We start from the raw sequence: 22,796 nt of genomic DNA on the forward strand, positions 1-22,796 counted from the left end.
TCTAGAATAATCCTCTTGATGTTTGGACTAGTTCATTTCATCTAAATTGTTTGAATTGTAGTTTTCTTTACCCCAAAAAATGCCCTTTATATTTAAATAAAGTAGATTTCAATACTTTATATTTACATCGGGGGGGTCCTCTCTACGGAGGCCACCATGTTTTTTACAGTCGTCCAAACTAGACAATCTAAACAGCTTGTGAGTTTTTATTACAACTGAAGGCTACCACAGGTTATTTTTAATGTTCGGAAGGGGAGGGTGAGGTGAGGGGTGTTCAGCTGCAACATGACACTTCACCACAAGATATCACAAAATTCTACACACTGAACCTTTAAATACACATTTAATGTTTTAATTGATTTTACTGTGTCATTTGTTTGTCTTTAGATTTAAATCAGTTTGGTCACGTCCTCTGACTCAGAAATCTCTTCTTCACCATAGTCTGTGCATCATTTATATGATTTCTCAAATGATTTTTTACTAGTTGACAGGGTGTTCAGTTTCCTGAAAGAACTTTGTAATAAAACAAAATTTCTCTTAGTCATGTTTCTGCTCTAATGTTTTTATTTTTATCAAGTGTTGGATCATTTTTTCCACTTAAATAAAACATAAGAAGTTTAGACAGAAATATCTTATTCAATATGTCACAAACCATGACTTAAACTAAAAGAAGTATCTTCAGCTATTAAAGATAAATTAGCATGAAGAGAAAAAGAACATTTTGCTGTGAGTAGAAACAGAGAAGGTATAGAAAGAGGTGAGTAATAGAAAGAGGTGAGTATTCAGCTGCAACATGATAATTTACCACTAGATATCACAAAATACTACACATTGGACCTTTAAAATCAAAATAATACAACTGCTTTTTTACTGCAGTTTTTTCTGCAGCCATAGCAGAGGTTTCTGCAGCCTGCTATCTCTATGCAGTTTTTTCTGCAGCCAGAGCAGCATTTTCTGCAGCCTGCTTTCTCTATGTAGTTTTTCCTGCTGTAACTGTGCAGCCTTTTGTGTTGCCTCCTTCGTCAGATTTTCTGCCGCCTGCTTTTTCAGTGCAGTGTTTTCTTCTGCCAGAGCAGTGATTTCTGCAACCAGAGCAGTGTTTTCTGCAGGTAGAGCAGCATTTTCTGCAGACTGCTCTTTCAGTGCAGTGTTTTCTGCAGCCAGAGCAGTTTTTTCTTTAGCCAGAGCAGTGTTTTCTGCAGCTAAAGCAGCACTTTCTGCAACCTGCTCTTTCAGTGCAGTGTTTTCTGCAGCCAGAGCAGTGTTTTCTGCAGGTAGAGTAGCATTTTCTGCAGCCTGCACTTTCAGTGCAGTGTTTTCTGCAACCAGAGCAGTGTTTTCTGCAGCTAAAGTAACAATTTCTGCAGCCTGCTCTTTCAGTGCAGTATTTTCTGCAACCAGAGCAGTGTTTTCTGCAGCTAAAGTAGCACTTTCTGCAGCCTGCTCTTTCAGTGCAGTATTTTCTGCAACCAGAGCAGTGTTTTCTGCAGCTAAACTAGCACTTTCTGCAGCCTGCTCTTTCAGTGCAGTATTTTCTGCAACCAGAGCAGCGTTTTCTGCAGCTAAAGTAGCACTTTCTGCAGCCTGCTCTTTCAGTGCAGTATTTTCTGCAACCAGAGCAGTGATTTCTGCAGGTAGAGCAGCATTTTCTGCAGCCTGCTCTTTCAGTGCAGCGTTTTCTGCAGCCTGAGCAGGTATTTCTGCAGCCAGAGCAGTGATTTCTGCAGCCAGAGCAGTGATTTTTGCTGCCTCCTTCCTCACAGCTGTGTTTTCTTTAGTCAGAGCTGCATTATTATCATCAATCTTCCTTCTCAGAATACTGTACAATGCAGCTTTCTCTTCAAACGTTGCAGCCTTTTGTGTTGTCTCCTTCGTCAGATTTTCTGCAGCCTGCTTTTCCAGAGCAGTGATTTCTGAAGCCAGAGCAGTGTTTTGTGCTGCCTCCTTCCTCAGAGCTGTGTTTTCTTCAGTCAGTATTGCATAATTATAATTCACAATACTGTACACTACAGCTCTCTCTTCAAACTTTGCAGACTTCTTTTGCAGAGCAGTGTTTTCAGCATTCAGCTGAGTCTTTGACTGAAAGACACAAATATACATGTAACAGGTAAAAACACAGTCCCATTCTAAGTTCAGATATATTCAGACAGATTATTAATACATTTTAGTCATTTACACATGTCTGCTTTTAAAGTCTGCAAAACTACTGTAAAGTAAGATGAAGAAATAAAAGATAATTGTTTCTTCATGAGGTACAAAAGTACAGTTTAACCAGAAGTCTCTCCAGCTGAAAACAAAACTTACTTTGTTTCTAGAGCAATTCTTATTCATGTTGGATAAACGCAGGTGATCCAATGTAACAAAGTATTTTTGCCGTGAAGCGCTGGTCTACTGACAGTTGTCTTTGGCGATTTAGGGACGTTGTCAAAGAGAAGATTCGCATGCAGCTGTCTTCTACTAATGGTCGTAGAGTCTGATTCTGCTGAGAAATGTTTCTCCTTTTTATAGAAGTTAATTGGCTATGATCTGTTCTGGCTTTGATCTCAACTGGACTGAAACAAGTTCACACTCTATGAAGTGCTTTTGTAAAAAGCAGTTGAAAGATATTGCGTTTCTTTGCAAAGTGTAGAGACATGTAGGGTTGACTGCAACATGAATTTGACATGTAAATATAATCACTTTATTCATAAAGCACCTTTGAAAACAGTTGTTACAAAGTCCTTCACTAAGAGGCCAAATGAAAACAAGAAAATAAACATGAAAGACAACAATAATGTCATCATCATCATAATTATTATATACATTGCTGTCATTAATGCTGTCATTAATAACATATTTGCATCTACTATTCTCTTTCTCTCTCTCATCTTTTCCACCCCCCCATTTTTTCTCCAGTCACCGACTGGTCAAGGCAGATGTCGTCCACGTTGAGTTTGGTTCTTTCTTCCAGTTCATGAGGAGTGTTTTTTATTTCATTTCAGTTGTCAGAGCTGTTCATTTTAGGAATTGTTCAGCTAATGTATATTATAATTTAAAAATTTGATTCAATGTTTTTATACATTTTATTTATTATTGTAATTATTGTTAAAGGTCCAGTGTGTAAGATTTAGGTAAAAGGGATCTATTGGCAGAAATTCTATCTAGAATAATCCTCTTGATGTTTGGACTAGTTCATTTCATCTAAATTGTTTGAATTGTAGTTTTCTTTACCCCAAAAAATGCCCTTTATATTTAAATAAAGTAGATTTCAATACTTTATATTTACATCGGGGGGGTCCTCTCTACGGAGGCCACCATGTTTTTTACAGTCGTCCAAACTAGACAATCTAAACAGCTTGTGAGTTTTTATTACAACTGAAGGCTACCACAGGTTATTTTTAATGTTCGGAAGGGGAGGGTGAGGTGAGGGGTGTTCAGCTGCAACATGACACTTCACCACAAGATATCACAAAATTCTACACACTGAACCTTTAAATACACATTTAATGTTTTAATTGATTTTACTGTGTCATTTGTTTGTCTTTAGATTTAAATCAGTTTGGTCTCGTCCTCTGACTCAGAAATCTCTTCTTCACCATAGTCTGTGCATCATTTATATGATTTCTCAAATGATTTTTTACTAGTTGACAGGGTGTTCAGTTTCCTGAAAGAACTTTGTAATAAAACAAAATTTCTCTTAGTCATGTTTCTGCTCTAATGTTTTTATTTTTATCAAGTGTTGGATCATTTTTTCCACTTAAATAAAACATAAGAAGTTTAGACAGAAATATCTTATTCAATATGTCACAAACCATGACTTAAACTAAAAGAAGTATCTTCAGCTATTAAAGATAAATTAGCATGAAGAGAAAAAGAACATTTTGCTGTGAGTAGAAACAGAGAAGGTATAGAAAGAGGTGAGTAATAGAAAGAGGTGAGTATTCAGCTGCAACATGATAATTTACCACTAGATATCACAAAATACTACACATTGGACCTTTAAAATCAAAATAATACAACTGCTTTTTTACTGCAGTTTTTTCTGCAGCCATAGCAGAGGTTTCTGCAGCCTGCTATCTCTATGCAGTTTTTTCTGCAGCCAGAGCAGCATTTTCTGCAGCCTGCTTTCTCTATGTAGTTTTTCCTGCTGTAACTGTGCAGCCTTTTGTGTTGCCTCCTTCGTCAGATTTTCTGCCGCCTGCTTTTTCAGTGCAGTGTTTTCTTCTGCCAGAGCAGTGATTTCTGCAACCAGAGCAGTGTTTTCTGCAGGTAGAGCAGCATTTTCTGCAGACTGCTCTTTCAGTGCAGTGTTTTCTGCAGCCAGAGCAGTGTTTTCTGCAGGTAGAGCAGCATTTTCTGCAGCCTGCACTTTCAGTGCAGTGTTTTCTGCAACCAGAGCAGAGTTTTCTGCAGCTAAAGTAGCACTTTCTGCAGCCTGCTCTTTCAGTGCAGTATTTTCTGCAACCAGAGATGTGTTTTCTGCAGCTAAAGTAGCACTTTCTGCAGCCTGCTCTTTCAGTGCAGTATTTTCTGCAACGAGGGCAGCGTTTTCTGCAGCTAAAGTAGCACTTTCTGCAGCCTGCTCTTTCAGTGCAGTATTTTCTGCAACCAGAGCAGTGATTTCTGCAGGTAGAGCAGCATTTTCTGCAGCCTGCTCTTTCAGTGCAGCGTTTTCTGCAGCCTGAGCAGGTATTTCTGCAGCCAGAGCAGTGATTTCTGCAGCCAGAGCAGTGATTTTTGCTGCCTCCTTCCTCACAGCTGTGTTTTCTTTAGTCAGAGCTGCATTATTATCATCAATCTTCCTTCTCAGAATACTGTACAATGCAGCTTTCTCTTCAAACGTTGCAGCCTTTTGTGTTGTCTCCTTCGTCAGATTTTCTGCAGCCTGCTTTTCCAGAGCAGTGATTTCTGAAGCCAGAGCAGTGTTTTGTGCTGCCTCCTTCCTCAGAGCTGTGTTTTCTTCAGTCAGTATTGCATAATTATAATTCACAATACTGTACACTACAGCTCTCTCTTCAAACTTTGCAGACTTCTTTTGCAGAGCAGTGTTTTCAGCATTCAGCTGAGTCTTTGACTGAAAGACACAAATATACATGTAACAGGTAAAAACACAGTCCCATTCTAAGTTCAGATATATTCAGACAGATTATTAATACATTTTAGTCATTTACACATGTCTGCTTTTAAAGTCTGCAAAACTACTGTAAAGTAAGATGAAGAAATAAAAGATAATTGTTTCTTCATGAGGTACAAAAGTACAGTTTAACCAGAAGTCTCTCCAGCTGAAAACAAAACTTACTTTGTTTCTAGAGCAATTCTTATTCATGTTGGATAAACGCAGGTGATCCAATGTAACAAAGTATTTTTGCCGTGAAGCGCTGGTCTACTGACAGTTGTCTTTGGCGATTTAGGGACGTTGTCAAAGAGAAGATTCGCATGCAGCTGTCTTCTACTAATGGTCGTAGAGTCTGATTCTGCTGAGAAATGTTTCTCCTTTTTATAGAAGTTAATTGGCTATGATCTGTTCTGGCTTTGATCTCAACTGGACTGAAACAAGTTCACACTCTATGAAGTGCTTTTGTAAAAAGCAGTTGAAAGATATTGCGTTTCTTTGCAAAGTGTAGAGACATGTAGGGTTGACTGCAACATGAATTTGACATGTAAATATAATCACTTTATTCATAAAGCACCTTTGAAAACAGTTGTTACAAAGTCCTTCACTAAGAGGCCAAATGAAAACAAGAAAATAAACATGAAAGACAACAATAATGTCATCATCATCATAATTATTATATACATTGCTGTCATTAATGCTGTCATTAATAACATATTTGCATCTACTATTCTCTTTCTCTCTCTCATCTTTTCCACCCCCCCCCCCCCTTTCATTTTTTCTCCAGTCACCGACTGGTCAAGGCAGATGTCGTCCACGTTGAGTTTGGTTCTTACTTCCAGTTCATGAGGAGTGTTTTTTATTTCATTTCAGTCGTCAGAGCTGTTCATTGTGGGAATTGTTGAGATAATGTATATAATAATTTAAAAATTGAATTCAATGTTTTTATAAATGTACATTTATTATTGTAATTATTGTTAAAAGGCAACATAATACAAATGCTTTTTAGTGCAGTTTTTCCTGCTGTAATTGTGCAGCAATTTGTGCTGCATCCTTCTTCAGAGCTTTGTTTTCTGCAGCCGGCTTTTTCAGTGCAGTGTTTTGTGCTGCATCCTTCTTCAGAGCTGGGCTTTCTTCAGTCAGAGCTGCATTGTGATCATCCACCTTCCTTCTCAGAATACTGTACACTGTAGCTCTCTCTTCACACTTTGCAGTCTTCTTTGTAGTTTTTAAGATTATGAGATAGGATATGTTTCACTGATTTCTCAGATAATAATTAATGAATCTTGAGGAAAAAAATCAGATGATTAAAGGACTAATATTTATGATCTAGTGAATTAAAATGTGGTGTTATGAGGAGACTGTTGGGCCTTGGGATGGGGGAGTCAGGATGAGGGGATGGTTGAGGGAGAGGAAGGATGAGAAAGGGGATTAGGACAAGATCTGGCCCATAAAGAGAAAACTAGGGAACATCTTCATCCTCTCTTTCTTCTCTCTCTTCTTCAGTTAATTCCTCTACTTCTTCTCTCTCTCCAGTTTCTCTTTCTTTTCTTGATTCTTCTATTCTTTCTTCTACTTTCTCTCCATTCCATTTTCCATTCTCTCCATTTCTTTCAGCTTCAGCTAAAATGATCTGATGTAAAGTACCTGAAGCTCAAAGTTGTGCAGGATCAGGGGTTTTACTTCTTTCTCCATCTTTCTCTCTTTTCACACTAACAAGTGCATATAGGGAGACACACACACACACACACACACACACACACTCAGTACAACCATCAGGTGCAACTTGTTGTTCAGTATGTTGTCCAAGGACACTTAGACAAAGGAGTCAGTGTTCGAACCATTGGCCTTCTGATTAGTGGACATGCCTCAGTGAACCATGGGCTGTAGTCCTTGACCTTATTGTGGAAGTGTGGAAATGTAAAAGATCTATGTGAATTATTGGGTTCAAACCCTCACCCTGGGATGTAGCAGGAGTGAACTCATTTGGCGGTAGTGGCTAAAAGGTTAAGGTGTTGTGGACGCCCATTAAGCACATTCCTAAAAGATAAGATGAAAATCATTTGATTAGCCATATGTTGCAAAATCAACAAGATCATATACGGTTATGTTGAAGAAAGCTGAGGTTATAGAGTGCTACGGGTTACAGGGTTTCCAACCCCAGGGGATAGATCATGTTTTCCTGACGTTTTCTGTGTTCTTTCTTGAAATAATCAGAAACACAAGCGTAAAGGAATTTCCTCCATTATGTAAGGTGTGAGGGGAACTATAGTTCTGAGAAAACTAGTTCACTGGGAGAGATCTAGAGATTGAGAGAGACAGGGAGAGCAGAAAATACGACAGTGAGAGAAGGAGAGCGACAACCATAGTAGGAGGTCAGGCAGATGGGGAGAGAGAGACAGGAGCATCTGTGAAGAACTGGGAACGCTCCCTTTTAGTCTTTCTAGTGATAGAAGTAGGCCATTCATAGAGGCAGCTGGCCGGGCCTTGAAGATCAGCTTTTAATTGATATCCATGTGCATGCACCACAGAAGTACTTTTAAGCAAGGCATCAGCCCCTTAAACTGCTTTACAGGAGTGTTTGTGCAGTAGAAACTAAATACACTTGAATTCCAGTTCAGCGATCGCGAAAAGGTAAAAACTAAAAGTACTTTGTACTATTTGAAGAAATGAAAACATGAAAAAAGTTGGTTGAACAAAGGCATCACGTTTTTGCAAATTTCATATTTGTAGTTCTTACTGCAATTGTTATCTATCGGGGTCTGTGTGGTGCTTTATGTAAATGTGTGAAATTTAAAGCCCAGTCATTATGTTCCATTTTCAATTCCATTTTGGACAATTTAAGTAATATGAGACAAAAACAAAGTTCTTTACATAAACAGAAATTCTATTTCAGCCATGATAGCATTTTACTGCATGTTCCTAAACTTTTAGTGGCACTAAGATGGTAATACCACAGTCGAAATGTTTCCATGCTGTCAAACAATCTGCAGTTATGTTCTGATAGTTTTGACCTTTACAGTGAAGATTACAGGTTTTCCAGTTTCCAAAGAGATTTACATTTAAAAACACCAGTTCAGGATTTTAACTAACTTCAGGCGATCAAAGTGCGGCAGCTGGAACCAGACTTATTCTTTAGGATGTGCCGTGGGTCAGTGTAAGATGAAACAAGTGCCTGTAGCAAACATCATCAGCCTAGTTTTTAGATATTGAAAGGAAAACCAGAACTCAAGAGAGACAAATTGATTTTTTAAGAAAAAGTGCCTCATTGTTGAGCTCAACTGGAATATTTGTTGCTTTCAAAAACCATTAAGTCAGACTTCATAGTTTTAATCCACGTGCATGTTGAGAGCAGGTTATCTGGACAACACAACAAGCTTTGGCTGGCTCTTTGTGTTTGTTTGGATCTGTGGGAGTCAAGTGCTCTTTTGCTACAAAGCCAGATTTTGCAGTGCACTGTGGGTCAGCAGATGACATGAACTACATCCACATCTGTCTTAAATCATCTGTTAATGGTCACCTTAAATATCAAAGTGAAATTAATTGATTCCAAGAATCCCTCTGAGACACGGCCACTTAATCATCCACATCAACGACCATGTTTGTGTGTGTGGGATGAAACCCATAAGGATGGAAGAAGGGAACAGAAGCATAAAGGACAAGGTTTGAAAAAAGGAAGGAAGCCAGTTATAGACATTTCTGGCATTCCTTGGCTTCATGCAGCAGGATTTTCTTTAGGGGAAACAGCCGGTCCAGCCAAGAGCCACCAGAGCAGGACCCTGCAGGGAGCCCCGCTTTTTCCTGGCTGGCCACGACACAGCTGAACTGGCTTGCTGCCAACCACAAGTGGAAGAACACATTAAAGCAAAACTTCAGGACATTGAATGGCAGGGATATTTTTTAACCTGACACAAGTAAACAAGAGTGTGAGCACGAGAGAGAAAGTAACTTTACTACAGTGGAAAAACTTTGTGTTCCTCCTCACAGGATGCTGGCATTTCCTGTTCTGAGAGGCTCCTGAATATTTATGGCTGACCGGCTCAAGAGAATGCTTTTATTTTCTTTATGATACTCCGTTTCTGTAAATAGACTCACTGAAAGGAAAAGCAGATGCTTCAATGATCCAAGCTCACGTAATCTGTTTTGTTATGAGATCTGCTCTTCCACAGACTGCACACACACACACTCGCAGGTTAACTGTCAACATCAGAACAGAACAGAGACATTGAAAGATATTACTGTTGATCATCAGTCAAAATCAGAATTTGGGATCATGAGGGAGTTTACGGAGCAATGGCAATACATGCTGGGATGATTTGTGAGTACTGGTCTCCAGTCTGAGGCCCCAGATGCTCCAAATTGTCATCATTAATATGCTAATATTATAGACCATAGTATAAAATCTGAAAATGTTATCTACAATTTTTAGTTTTATGTTTTTTTGCGTCTGACAGAAGTAGCCTACTTTAAGATCAAGAGGACACATCATGAGTTTTACTAAATTTTGTGATTAGGATATTCTTATGTAAGATTAGTTTCTTCTATTAAATATAGGTATATATGTAAAGAAGTATATTTACAATTTTACTCTGCGATTTTAAAATTTAGTCTGTAAGGAAGCTTATTCCTCAGCAATAGATTTAGTTGAAAGCTTATCATTCCGGTTGTAGTTTCATTTGTAAACAGTGATTGAACCTGACAAACCCATGAGTTTTTTGTGTGCTTTGAGCTTAACACTAACGTCAGCATGCTAACATACTCATACTAGTGCACAGCTTAGTTTAGCATTTTAGAAAACTACCATTTTTTACAATGTTCGCACTAAACGCAGCTCAGGAAAATCATTAATTTTGCACATATTTAGTTATTTATTTAAAGTTGTGTCCCAATGATGGTACTACAAGAATAAAAGCAACAGAGTTGTTGTGATATATCATCCAAGGCAGTCTCATAGCCTCTAGTAAGACTTGAAAACTAACCACAGACTATTATTGATTAACTTTCTTAATCCAAGCAAGTTCACTAGTAAACAGTTAAAAGAAAAAACTGTGGATCTATATAACTATTTGGAAAATAAACTAATGCTCACAAAAGTTTGATTTCATAACTATTGGTGCTTTAAAAATAGTCACACATACGTTAGTTTGATACAAAATGCACATGTATTTGATTTTCTTCGTTACATTTTGCAAGGCATGCCATCAACATTCAATCATTTAAACATAATGTCCACAAGGACAAGTGCAAACCTGCCTGAAATTCATGAGCAGACAATAATAAGTAAAAGTACAAAATAAGACTTGATATAATGATGTTAACATTCATACACTGGTAAACAAAACAAAACAAAAAACATTATCCTGACAAATAAATTTTAATACTAACGCACAATATACATTTCAGTACTTTTTTGAGAAATCAAAAACTATTTCTCTGCTCCCGAGCGTCTGCAGGCAAATATCACATATTTATTCAACTCTGTGCTCTTCAGTTGACCATGTCATTGCTTATCTATTACAATCCTAATCATAAAACCGAACTGTTGCATTCAACCCCTGCCATTCCTGAGAATGAAAGTGTGGCATCATTGCAGTTAAGTACGAAAAAAAACAAAAAACGTGTGCAACTTGTGCAATAGCCAACAAAATAAAACAAAATTTAAGTAAAACTGTTTATATTAACAAAGACTTGAGGTTGACACAGTGGCACTTTGTGAAAAAAAAGGTTGTGTGACAAAATCAGTGGATGGTGGATAAATATGAATATGTACAGTACATTGTGACAGCTGACTGTGCTTGATGAGCCTTTGGTTTCTTATGATTACACACACAGATAACGAAATGAAAAAGTGCTTGATTGTCCTTAAAAAAGAAAAAAGAATGCTACCATCTCCATCTAAAACTGTGGCATATACGGGGCTTTTGTTTATTCAAGGGACTGAAGTGGTATTATAAAATCATAAATTAGCATATCAAACAGTGGAGAAAGTTAACATGTGGTGGCCTCAGCGTTGCTTTTAATTCCTTTGTTAAGAAGAACCATCTGTCAAAACCCTTCAGTTCCTTCAAGAGAACTCATCACAGAAGGTATGTCTGGGTCAGCTGAAGCATAACATGTTTTGATGAGAGTGCACAGTGAGTGAAGTCATTTCCCAAAGAGGCAGGAAGCTGCCTCTCCTCCTTCAAAAGGAGAAACCAGTGTGCGTGCAGGGGTGAACCAGCCTCAGTGTGAAGCTGAGAACAGTTCTGTCACTTTTAAGGCAGCAGTGCAGTCCTGCGACAGAATCCTCATGCGTCTTTCTCCCACATCTTCATTCCTCTCACTTTCCTGCCGTGCAATCATAAATCAGCACGCAGTAGCAGGTATTATTCTCACACACACAGACACATTCAGAGGTGTCAAACAGCCCAGCTCACAGACGTCACAGCAGTGGAAGCAGCCAGCAGCAGCAGGCGCACAGCATCCATACAGCACGGCGCTGTGCCACATCCAGTCTAAGAAGCTGTAGGCTGATTCGCTCTCAGCGTCCGTCGAGATTGAATATGTTCAGTCCCTGTCTTTCCCTCCAACCTGTGAAGCATCACTCAGCAGATCAGCTCCTGCTGTATTTCAGGCCGCGTGGGGAACGGGGTCTCGCTGAAGGAGAAGGCATCGCGGCCCGCCTTTAGTCCACCCTGGCCCGGGCACCCCAGGAATGAGCCGATCAAGTCCAGCTCCGGGGAGGGGGCCGGGCTCTCTGGCTCTGACTCGGACTGGCTTGTCTCTGGTTCGTCCAGAGACGAGGCTGACCTGGAGTGGAGGTGCGGGTGGGAGTGGGGATGTGGGAGTGGGTTCAGCCAGGGGTGTTTGAGGCATTCCTCTGCCGTGGCTCTCTTCCTGCACACACAAACAAAATAACAGTGTGGATGAGTGGAAATTCCAGAAGAGTTTACATAACCGACAATTCGCCTGGATCTTTTGATTCACTCAGACGTCAGCCATATTACTTTTCAACATTTGGTTTGGAAAACCACAAATAATAAAATCACTTTTTTGCTCTCAAGATTTTTTCCCCCCTCAGTTTCTCACCGATTACTCAGACACTAGGGAATCTTCAATCTTTTTCCAGTGACACCACTAATCTGTGGCATTTAAATGATACTGACTGGAGACAGAGGCTGCTGCTACTCTTCATCAACAAATTGTGGTGACAAATTAAATGCTCCGTGTTGGAGAATTAGGGTTAGAATTAAGTATGACTGCTTGGCTTCCTTTGGAAATCAGCTTAGTTTACCTTCTTCATTTTTTTCATGGTGACACTTAAAGCTGATGTTTGGGGAAATGTGAGAACAATGATAATATCATATCTTTCAAAATGAGGTGAGCTTGCAACCACATTTTGCAAAAAGGGAAATGTCTTCCTGCCTAACTGACGTAAATCTTGTTACCACACATGCTCATTCAGACGTATGCGGATGTACTTCCGTGCAGATATGGACATGACTCACATCCTCAGTGTGCAGTTTTATCCATAATCAGAGCATCTCATCATCTTCACTGTTCATTTAAAAAACTGCCTCACCTGGGGTTTTTAACCAACAAGGACTTGATGAAGTCAACAGCCGGGGAAGAGATTCCTTCAAACGTGTCCTGCGAGTAGTCTACATTAACTTGGGAGATGTTGAGGAATGTCTCCTGCTTTTCGTCACCGAGAAAGGGAGACTCGCCCGTCAGCATGACGTAGGTCAGGACCCCGATACTCCTGATAAAAAGAGAGGAGGAAAAGAAATGAGGCAATTTGTCTTCTTTGACGGTTGCAGAATCTGAATTGCGACAGTTTGTGGCACAACGGATTTGGTGGACTTCCACAATGTCATGAAGCAAAGATGAGCTCATCATCAAAATTTTAGACAGAAAAACTGTTGTTTGCATGGCAAAGTGATGATGTCACTGTCCTGAATGTCTTTATTCCAAGAGGTAAAGCACAAACTAAGGGATTTCTGCATTGCATGCATTTTAATGAGTGGAAATAGTCTCATTAACTATGCCAGTCAACTTACCACATGTCTGTCGCAGTGCTAATGGGTTCATAGTTCAGGATCTCTGGTGCTGCAACAAAGCACATGGCTCCCATTAGTCATCATAAATGACACTCAATGAGAAAAGACACAGGTGACACTGGGCATTAAGCAGGACTTACCCACATACTCTGGCGTACCCAGGATCTCCCTGACTTCTGTGATGTTGTCCATGCGTCTGGACAAGCCAAAGTCCACAATACGAATGTCCCCGAGAGGCCTGGCACTGGTCAGCAAGACGTTCTGGGGCTGGAGATGTGGAAACATGCACACGTTAGACAGAGGTTCGTTACTACATGTGACTGATGACTATTCAAGGAGCCTGAGGACTGACATGTGAGGTCATTAAAGCGCTTGAGGTAACTGGTCTCAAGAGGATCTGGGGTCTGTTTGGTCAGTCAGCGTTCTAGCTGCTCCTCAGGGCTAAGATCATCCGTTAAGCCTATCAGACGATACTGAAAAACGGTACGGTGTTCCTGCCAAGTAAGTGCCTAATGCATTTTTGTGTGCAAATACTGTGGTATACCATTAACTGTGCTTCATTCTGGGTCAAACTGGCTTTGAGCCACAGTTGGTTGGAACATATGAGATAAGACAAGCTAACTTCAGGCTTGGGCCACAAAGTCTATCAAACCACAGGAGCCTCACACTGTGTTATTAAACACCAAAATGTTTTAAAGTGTCACTCCTGCTAAACCATGGGCTTGGAATATTTGAACTGAACATTTAATTTAAAACACATGCACTTTTTCAAGGCACATATTCACTTTTGACAGAATTGTATAACACGTAAAGAGAAACCAGGTTCATTTTTTGAGACAGACAACGTCAATGATGACGACCTTGTTACCTCAGGGCCCATTAAATAAAACATGATAGGGCAGTGAGGTCCCGTCACAGGCTCATTCCTCGTGGGAACAGGGTCATAACACACTGAATGAACTGTGCTTGCATAACAGAAATCATATCTCCCCCAGTCTGCCACTCGGGGGAATGCACTGTCCTACATCGCCATATCACGTTTCAGTGCACTTACTTTCAGATCCAGATGCACCACATTGTTTCGATGCAGGAAGGCAACCCCATTCAGGATCTGCTTGGCCAGCCGGATCACATCTTTCTCTGTGAAGGCCTCGTCATTATCAGCCACACACTGGTTGAAGATTTCACCACCGGCGGCGCTGGAGGGAAAGCACAGGAAGGAAAACTGGGAGTTTAGTTTGGCTCACCTTCATTTTTGATTATTCATCTTAACTTGTCATAATAAATTTTGCCTTAAACCGTACAAATACACCCTTCCTCCGAGCTTGAAAGTTGACAATGGCGAATTCCAAACCATCAGTATGATTGTAGGCCCAAATTATTTCCACTTTCTTTGAGATTATGTAACAGCCTGTCCCCTCATTAGTGCACTTTACCTTGGAGGAACAAAGTACATCCACATCTACAGAAATTATTATAATTTAAGGACCCCAACCTCAGCATGTACTTTCCCCTTCTCAGGAATATTACTGGAGATATATCAGACATATCAGCTGACAGCAGGCTAAGATAAGGACTTATATGGGACTGATATATAAGTTAAATTAATAAATCAAAAAAAGGGAAGGCAGCAATAGAAGGGGGTTAAATGATTCATCATTTAAAAAATTACAGTTTTTAAGTCATAAAAAAGACAGAGAAGGTGCAGAAAAAGGTGGCAGGAGAGAAATGTGTGGTTGGTAATTGGATACTGTTCTGAATGAGCCCCAGCCTGAATAGTTTTCTGCTCTAAACAACTTACAAGCACTGTATAAAAGGGATTATCCTTCTTTTGGAATTCAGTAATTATACAACCGGATGGACTCACATTTTCTGCACATGAAAAAGTCAGAGTCCTGCCCGGTCTTGCTGCACTTGTGAAATAACATTAGGGAAAAAAAGTGGAGACATGGTGGACTTATGCTGGGAGCTCCGTCAGTCAGATCAGTGCCTGAAGCTGACAGTTCACCCAAAATATGAAAACCATGTGTGGGGGATTTAGATGGCCCACATGCTTTTTATCTTCAGAGGACAACTTTAGGCCCTGGGCATGTCTCGTTACATAACCGCCCACCCTGAGCTCTTCACTATCCTCAGCTGTGAAAATAGTGCCCCTGTTTTTTTGTTGGATTTCGAGGATATCCTTGCTTATAATCTTTCCCTTTGCTCCAAACAGCAAAATACTTGACCTGCCACCTACCCTACTTGTTGCAAACGTGCTCAAACCCACCAAACAACCCCCAGAGAGTTTAAGAGCAGCAGAGATGGACAATAAAATGTTGCACTTAATCTGCTTATATTGATCTGCTCTGAAATCCAAATGCGAGCAAGCCTGGTGTTAGCGTTTTCATTTGGGAGAGGAAATGAAAAATGTGTGTATTGTTAAAAAATGAAATGGGGAAAAAAACCTGTGCCCCTCGCTGAGTTGGTGTTAAATCAAGAATAACCTTAAATCTGTCAACGTAACGCGGCCTGTGTTTCAAGCTGTCAGCAGAGCGCCCCAGAGGATTTAAAATCTTGATAAAATACCATCTTGTTTGAGTTCAACAGGGTGCACACATTCTGAACGAGCACTTAAGAATGATCCTACACTTCCCTGAACTCTAAATATCGTCTCTGCGTTCTCCCTCCCTCACTCCATCTCTCTATCCTCCCATCAATCCCTCCCTCCAGGAGAGTTAATGTGCTCACTCCTTCAGTGCGTAGGCCCGAAATCCTCCCACCAGACCTCAATAATACCCACAAACACGAGAGCAGGCATAAAACAAGCTTACAGACGAGCTTCAATCTTTGAATAAAAAGAAGAAGCAGATATAGTTTTCTATCTTTTAGCCATAAACCAAGTCAACCTCCTTTCTAGTTTTTTTTCCCAAAGCTATTCTTGGCTGACCACCAGGCTGGGTGATCATTGACGTCACCCTCACAGCAGCCTGGCAGCCAGTTCCCACAAGCGTAACCTGTCTGTTGGCTGAATTTTCTGGACAGCGATTGTGTTCCTTTATAGTCCAATTATAGCCCTGATGGTGAGAACATTAGTGCTCCGGGTTACATTATACGCAAGGAGGGATATTGAAATCGGAATTTACATGAAACATGGCTCTCTAAAAAAAGAAGAGAAAGCAAATCTAAAGGAGGAAACAGAAAAATCTAATGAAATTCAAGTCAGGCCATATTAAGGAGAGTTGTGCAGAGATGTCCTGCGGTGCATATGTAATGAAAAGGAGACCGAATTTTGAATAAATGATACCTTTTGAATATGAAACTCTTTAGATTTACAGAACACCAGGAATGTAAAGGGCTGAATCTGTAGTTTCTGTAAGTTCATCACTTTCCTTAAGCACACAAACTAATTAGTGTGATCTTCTTTGGCTATATGCACAAAAAAGTGCTCAGAGGTGATGCCTGTTCTTTTTTCATCAAAGTGACCATCTCTCACATCAGTCACACACTGTGGTTTTCTGTGAAACTGACACACGATAGAGCTACACTTAATCTAAAGATGATTCAAATTCAACTTCTTGCCTCCAGTTCACTAAGGATGTGGCTGTGGTTATGATGAGTGCATGTGTTTGTGTCGGCATGTGTGTGCAACACTTTATACGAGCACGGCGCTGTGCTACTTTTGGGAGTTTTGCTTGCTGCTTACATTTAAACCCACAGGAAATGGAAAATGGTTTGCGATTCTCGAAAACTCATGCTGAGGTCAGACAGTTTTTGGAGATGCAGCCTCTCAGCCAAAAACTCTCGCTGCTTGGTTACTGCAGTTTTTAAAAAGGACGAATGACACTATTAAAGATTATAACTGACGAAAGAATGAACTGACATATAGAACGAAGCTTTTAAAATTGCTAAAATATCATGCATGTGCAGGCCGCAGCTCCATTTGGCAGCTGGAGAGGAACTGCGGACTGGTGCCGAGCGACCTCCTGCTGTGTTTTCTCTGCAGGCATGCAGGGGTGAACTGCGGTGCTACTTCCCCTTTCACACTTCAGTCAGAGGTCAAACACAGCCCTACAGAAAAGGCTTTTGTTCTGCAGAGGCATTCCATGTCTGGGATGCGGACGACTAGCAAGGTCTGGGCAGGAGGCTGCTTCCTGCTGGAGTATAGCGAGCAGTTCAGAAACAGGGTCAGGCTACCGCGGTTCAAGTGTAATTGTCTGGTGTTATCTCCCTACTAATGAGGCGAGCGAGGTAATAAAGACGCCAAGTGTCCTTTCAAAATCCCAATTAAAAGCTGTGATTGGATACATCATTGCATTTAACACCAAACCACAACAGAGCAACAGCAGACAGCCGGGACGACCTTTGCTGGGGTCACTGAACGAGCAGATTCTCTCAGCCAGATCACCTGCATGTCAAAAGACAACAAACCATCCACAGAACTGAGGAATTGGTTCTCACAGCAGCAGAGTTTAAAAGACTCATCTTGCCCTATATTGTTTTTTCACACAGTAAGCATAGTGCGCTTATAGCACGTTGGTATTTAAAGTTCCTGTAAACATTCAGTGCAAAAAGAGAGGTGTCGAGGCTGAGATGAGCAGTGAACCGCAAAGAAAAAAAATTCCATTTAAGGCAGAGTTAGTGTGATAGCAGTGTGACGGCTGTGCATTTCACACATGTATGTTTTTTTTCTTTCTTTGAGGTGACAGGAAATAAGTGACAAGTGAGCAGTTTTCTCAGTAAGTAGCACGTAACACTAAACCAGGAAGTGTCTTTTTCCCCCTTCAGATCAGATAAAAGCGGACTTACACAGAAAACCATACGCACTGACGTCACGCAATCGTTATTTGATTTCAGATTTTGTCTCCCAATCACAGAGAAAAAAAACTTTTCTTATGAAGTAGAAATGACTGATGGAATTATTTGAGGCCAGTTATGGATCCCTCAGACATTCTGCATGAGAAAAACTCCAGTGTTGAAAAGTTCACATGGAGTAATTAAAGGATTTTTCTGGTGTGGCCCTCGAACGTTTAAAAGGACATTAAATTATCAACATCATTACCTCCACCAAGGAGGTTATGTTTTGGTCTGTGTTTGTTTGTGTGTTCGTCTGTTATCTGGCAGGATTACGCAAAACCAGACAACCAAGAAACTTGGCAGGATTTAGTATGGGTCAGGAAAGAACCCATTAAACTTTGGTGCAGATCGACATCAGGGGGTAGATTTTTTTTCCATTTTTGTTTATTTCTCTATTATTAAAGATGAAAAAAATATCTGGCATGTTTAGGGGATGGATATTTCTTGAATTTGGTGCAATGTGGTGCAGAAAGTGAATTTAAAAGTGGTTTAATAAGGGAACTCTTGTGCCTTGGTGGAGTTAAGCACTCTACTAAGGGGCCATTCTAGTTTTCTTTTTTTATGTGTGGCAGGGCATGTTTTATTTTTTCACTAATGCCTACTGGCTTACCACTCGAGGACGAGGATGATTTCAGTGTTGGTTTCGTAGACCTCGTGCAGGGCCACCACATATGGGTTGGCCTTGGCTGACTCCAGCACAGAAATCTCGTTCAAGATGTCCATGCGGCAGTCCTCACCCTTCCGCCGCTTTCGCAGGAACTTGGCAGCGTACTGCTTCCCTGTTGCCTTCTCGATGCACTTCTTCACCACCGCAAACTTTCCCCTGGGAAACAACAAAGAGGGGGAGAGAGCGAGAGAGTGATTAGTGAGGAGACAGAATAATTACAACCACACCACTGGCTTTTCAAATAGATTTGGTCAGCGATGGTTCTGTTCTGCATCCAAGTGGCCGACGGGACCACTGGATCGCATTTAAGCCATTTAAACTGCACACTCGTCGCAGTTTAAACTGCTGTGAGGCGAAACCTAGATTACAGTGCAGGACGTTTGGAAATTCCCACAGAGCAATGGGTGTAGGCGAGATCAACAGTTCAGAGATAAGAAGTTTAAGCACCATCGTTTGAAAAATGCAGACTCTGCTATTGACCGCTGATATGCTCAGCTGAGGAGGCGTCATTGGGCATTCGGTAAAAGATTACGCTCTCTCTCCTCCTTTTCCCTTAGCCCTCAGGAGGGTCTGACAGCAGGGAGATAAGGTTGACAGTTTTGGCGGCAGCTGCTGAACCGTGGGCAGGGACCCAATAAGGCTGATGCCACTTTACAGGTCGAGCAAAAGCAAAGAGATGCAACAGTTTGATTGCTGGATGTTGCAGAACAGAACATAAAACAGAACATCCGCTCTAACAACCTCCTTGCTGCCATTCATATTTCTGCATTTACACTGATGGATTCACGGGAGGTTTTAAAGGTCAGCCGTGGGTGTGGGCAGGATGTCCGATGTGTGCAGAATTGCCTCTGTGTCAAGCCGACCACTATCACCAGCCATCCCTCCCAGGCTGATAATGAGGCCTTGTCTGTTTCCCTTTTCTTTACAGCTGACAGCAGCACGGACAAATGGAATTGTGTCAACGCCTCCGCCCAGACCCTTGGCCAGAGCCTTCCTCTCCTTTTGACAGTCGTACAAAAGCTGACCAGTTGGTTAACTCAGCCGCTCCGAGACCAGGACCACCCACCTGACCACGGCTGGGGTAGGCCAGGCAGGGGGTCACTGCTGTTACAGTCAGGTTGGAGCCTGAGCAGCATGCCAGAATGGATATTGCAGCCTCAACATCTATATCCAATTGTTTTAATAAGCTTTACAAACCAGATGCACTTGGAAAAGCCTTGATAAAATGAACATTGGGTGTGAAAAGATGTCTCTGCACCCTGCAGAATCTAAATGAAGTGGCCGAGAGGTCCAGTCAGCATGGTGCCAGTCATTTTTCCACAAAGTGTTACTTCGAGCTCACAGCGCTGCACAGACCAAAAACAGCAACTGTTCTGGCCGGAGCCTTTGCCCTGTTTTGGCTGCCGCCCCGGCCTGCACGCTGTGGGGCCTGTTCCTTCTCCTTCTGCCTTTTCCCAGTCTTGAGAATGGTGACGACTCATTGTTCAGAATGAAAAGGCAAAACCCGTCAGAGCCTTTTCATCCTTAATTAGTCAAGTTCAGAGCAGCTCACTGTGGGCTGGGAACTACATATGGAGTGAAAAGGAATGACCGCTGGCGACGGAAAGGAGCAACGGGAGGCCTTTCAAAGGCTGACAACAGGTCAGAGGTTACTAAACATGGCTGTTGTCCAGCCGGCTGTGTTCACACTCTTTCTAGGCTGATGCACAGAATCTCCTGATCATACAAAACATCATGGGGCTTTAATGTAATATTTCATGCATGATGTTTCTTTCCTTTCAAGCTCACAGTTATAGCCAAACTCTAATGAACACTTTCTCAAACATCCAAGTACAGTGATGTGCATCAAACAGCTCATTTGCAAGGTCGTCCTCAGCCTGTCATCATTCATCAACTTCACTGTTGCACACAAAGCAAACTCCTCTCCAGCAGTGGAGATGGTGATAAGTAGATTGAGAAACCCCATTTCCTGTGGTGTCTGCGTTTTCTTCTCTCTCGGCGGGACACTGACTCACGTCTGACATGCAGTGAGAAATGACAGCCACACAGACAGACTGACACACAACAAGAGTTCCTTTCCTGCTTCTCGAGTTGACCGCAACATTTTTATTGTAAACAGGTCTGCAGGGGAGGACAGCTCATCATGCAAAGCTTGATGATGGGAAGAAAATAAGGCAGATGAGCTTTATTTTGTTTCTCTCAGCTTCAAGAGAGATGAAAGCAGCAACAGGAGGAATAATACAACTCAGCCACCTACTGGTTAAAATGTGATCAACATCCATCCTAATGTACAGACTACATAGCTGATCTCCTGGCATGCAGCGCTACATACATTCCTCCCCTTAATGCGATTATGAGGCCTGATCTCAGGATGTTGTTGGGTTGGGAGTCATGAGAAGAGGAGGGAAGAAGGATGAAGGGTTGAGGTCTGGGGGTGAGGGGAGGGTGGCCTAAACTTCACAGGCGGCCCCCAGCCAATCCACCCCCACTATGGGTTCTGGCTGCTGTCCCAGGATGTCCTAGGGTGTCCGACAAGGAAAACTGACTGCTCCTAATGGACTCTTTATTTAGCCCGTCCCATCACAGTATGGAGCGGCAGCAGACTAATGAAAAGTGGAGTTGTTGCTGGGGCAGAGGCAGAACTGGATCGAGTGGGAATCAAACAGCTGTTGCATTAAGCGGAACCCACTGCGGTTTTTCGTCTCGATTCAAAAAAAACTTTCTGGGTGGAAGTCATTACTGCCTGGCATACATCCCAGCTTAAGTGGCACTGGAATGTGCACGTAAGTCAGTCAGTCAGTCTGTCAGTCAGTCAGTGTGGCAACTCTAATGCGTTTGACTGAAGAGAGAGAGGGAGAAAAGCGGCTGATGGTACATGGTACATTAGATCCTCAAAGACAGGCACATAAATTTAGAGACTGTGTTCTAACTTGCATCAAAAATATCTCCTAAAGCCATAAGGGACACTCAATGTTTTCATAGTTATCTCTAATAATACTTGGTAATCTAACATCACACTTACACAGTGATAAATTGGAGGATGGCACATGGTATATTTGATCTTGCATATCCTGGATGACAGGAACAGAAAACTATATACACTGCCTTAGTAATAACTTTAAAATTAAAAATATCTCCAAAAGCCACAAGGGGTACAGTGTGTTTCCATGTGGGGATTTCTCTTCGTGTTGTATATTTTGCATCATTACATCACACTTCAAAATGTGACTCAGAAATAACATTGAAGCGCAGCTTGTGGCATTTAAGGACATCTACTGGACCACAGAGGTTGACAGCAACACAAACAGAGACACAGGTTTCGCAGTTTCAAAATACAAGGAAGAAAATTATGCCTACATTCTGTCTTCAGTTGTCAGACATAAGAATAGTGTGGGGAAAAGGCGACCCACAAAACTATATACCTCATTCTTCACAATCACAAGATCACAAGAGTCCCAGCACTTCTCAGCCAGGAGCAGGAGCGCATTACCATCATTACGCATTCTTGGTGCGTGGCTCCACCAGTGCCTTTCCCTTAACTCAGGTTGGAATGCGGGAATGGAAATGTTCAATTAACCCTCTCCCCATCAACACGTGCACAGAACAAACCTGACGTGATTAGCAGATAATCTCATCAAGACATTGTGCCAAAGTCCAGTCAGTAAATCGGTCTGCCAGGGAGCGCACGAACAAACCCAGTTTACAAAGATGATTCTTTTACTCAAACTCACCTGCCCAGCTCTTTGCCCACCAACTCGTAAGTGGCCGGGAACGGGTCACTTCTTATCCTCGTGTGGATCTTGGTCACCATTCCGTTTTTGCTCATCGTGGCTGAATCTAGCATTGAAGTCGCGTCTTGGAGCAAAACAATCTTCATTCGCCAAAACCAATGGACTGGCAACAAAGTGGACTTTCTACTATGATCAAGTAAAAACTTGCATGACAAAGAGGAAATCGGGTGAACAGCAGCTGTGTGAAGGCACCGGGAGATAATCCAGGCGGAGCACGTCTCCAAACGAGAGGATGATGCCCTGCGGGAGCGTGACACACAGACAGACAGACGGAGTCGGTGCGGTAAACTGAGTTTGAGCGCTACTACACATTCCTGACAATAAACTCCTCGTCCAGGACCAGAGGACCAGCCCCCCTGCGATGACGCGCT

At 41.6% G+C, this 22,796-nt stretch overlaps 3 protein-coding genes and 2 long non-coding RNA genes across 5 annotated transcripts; 2 read left to right on the forward strand and 3 right to left on the reverse strand.

The window, feature by feature from the left end:
* Positions 1-342: 342 nt before the first annotated feature.
* On the reverse strand, positions 343-2,472 carry LOC138407696 (flagellar attachment zone protein 1-like). The gene is made up of 2 exons (XM_069524878.1): positions 2,305-2,472; positions 343-2,079 (listed from the first exon to the last, which is right to left on the reverse strand). Exons 1-2 carry the CDS (start codon positions 2,329-2,331, stop codon positions 868-870), a joined length of 1,239 nt encoding a protein of 412 aa, XP_069380979.1. The 5' UTR covers positions 2,332-2,472; the 3' UTR covers positions 343-867.
* Positions 2,473-2,577: 105 nt separating this feature from the next.
* Positions 2,578-3,258, forward strand: LOC138407699 (uncharacterized). Its single transcript, XR_011241032.1, has 2 exons — positions 2,578-2,665; positions 2,896-3,258. It is a non-coding gene; the product is annotated as an uncharacterized lncRNA (long non-coding RNA).
* A 422-nt stretch (positions 3,259-3,680) lies between these two features.
* Positions 3,681-5,455, reverse strand: LOC138407697 (flagellar attachment zone protein 1-like). The gene is made up of 2 exons (XM_069524879.1): positions 5,279-5,455; positions 3,681-5,053 (listed from the first exon to the last, which is right to left on the reverse strand). The coding sequence occupies exons 1-2, from the start codon at positions 5,303-5,305 to the stop codon at positions 4,007-4,009; spliced, it is 1,074 nt and encodes a 357-aa protein (XP_069380980.1). The 5' UTR covers positions 5,306-5,455; the 3' UTR covers positions 3,681-4,006.
* A 126-nt stretch (positions 5,456-5,581) lies between these two features.
* Positions 5,582-11,540, forward strand: LOC138407698 (uncharacterized). The gene is made up of 2 exons (XR_011241031.1): positions 5,582-5,639; positions 5,880-11,540. It is a non-coding gene; the product is annotated as an uncharacterized lncRNA (long non-coding RNA).
* Positions 10,236-22,796, reverse strand: stk17al (serine/threonine kinase 17a like). The gene is made up of 7 exons (XM_020094800.2): positions 22,366-22,796; positions 18,578-18,790; positions 14,186-14,330; positions 13,272-13,398; positions 13,132-13,180; positions 12,654-12,833; positions 10,236-11,968 (listed from the first exon to the last, which is right to left on the reverse strand). The coding sequence occupies exons 1-7, from the start codon at positions 22,509-22,511 to the stop codon at positions 11,677-11,679; spliced, it is 1,152 nt and encodes a 383-aa protein (XP_019950359.2). The 5' UTR covers positions 22,512-22,796; the 3' UTR covers positions 10,236-11,676.

The sequence above is a fragment of the Paralichthys olivaceus genome, chromosome 5 (genome assembly GCF_024713975.1).
Source record: "Paralichthys olivaceus isolate ysfri-2021 chromosome 5, ASM2471397v2, whole genome shotgun sequence".
In the NCBI taxonomy this organism is placed as follows: domain Eukaryota; kingdom Metazoa; phylum Chordata; class Actinopteri; order Pleuronectiformes; family Paralichthyidae; genus Paralichthys; species Paralichthys olivaceus.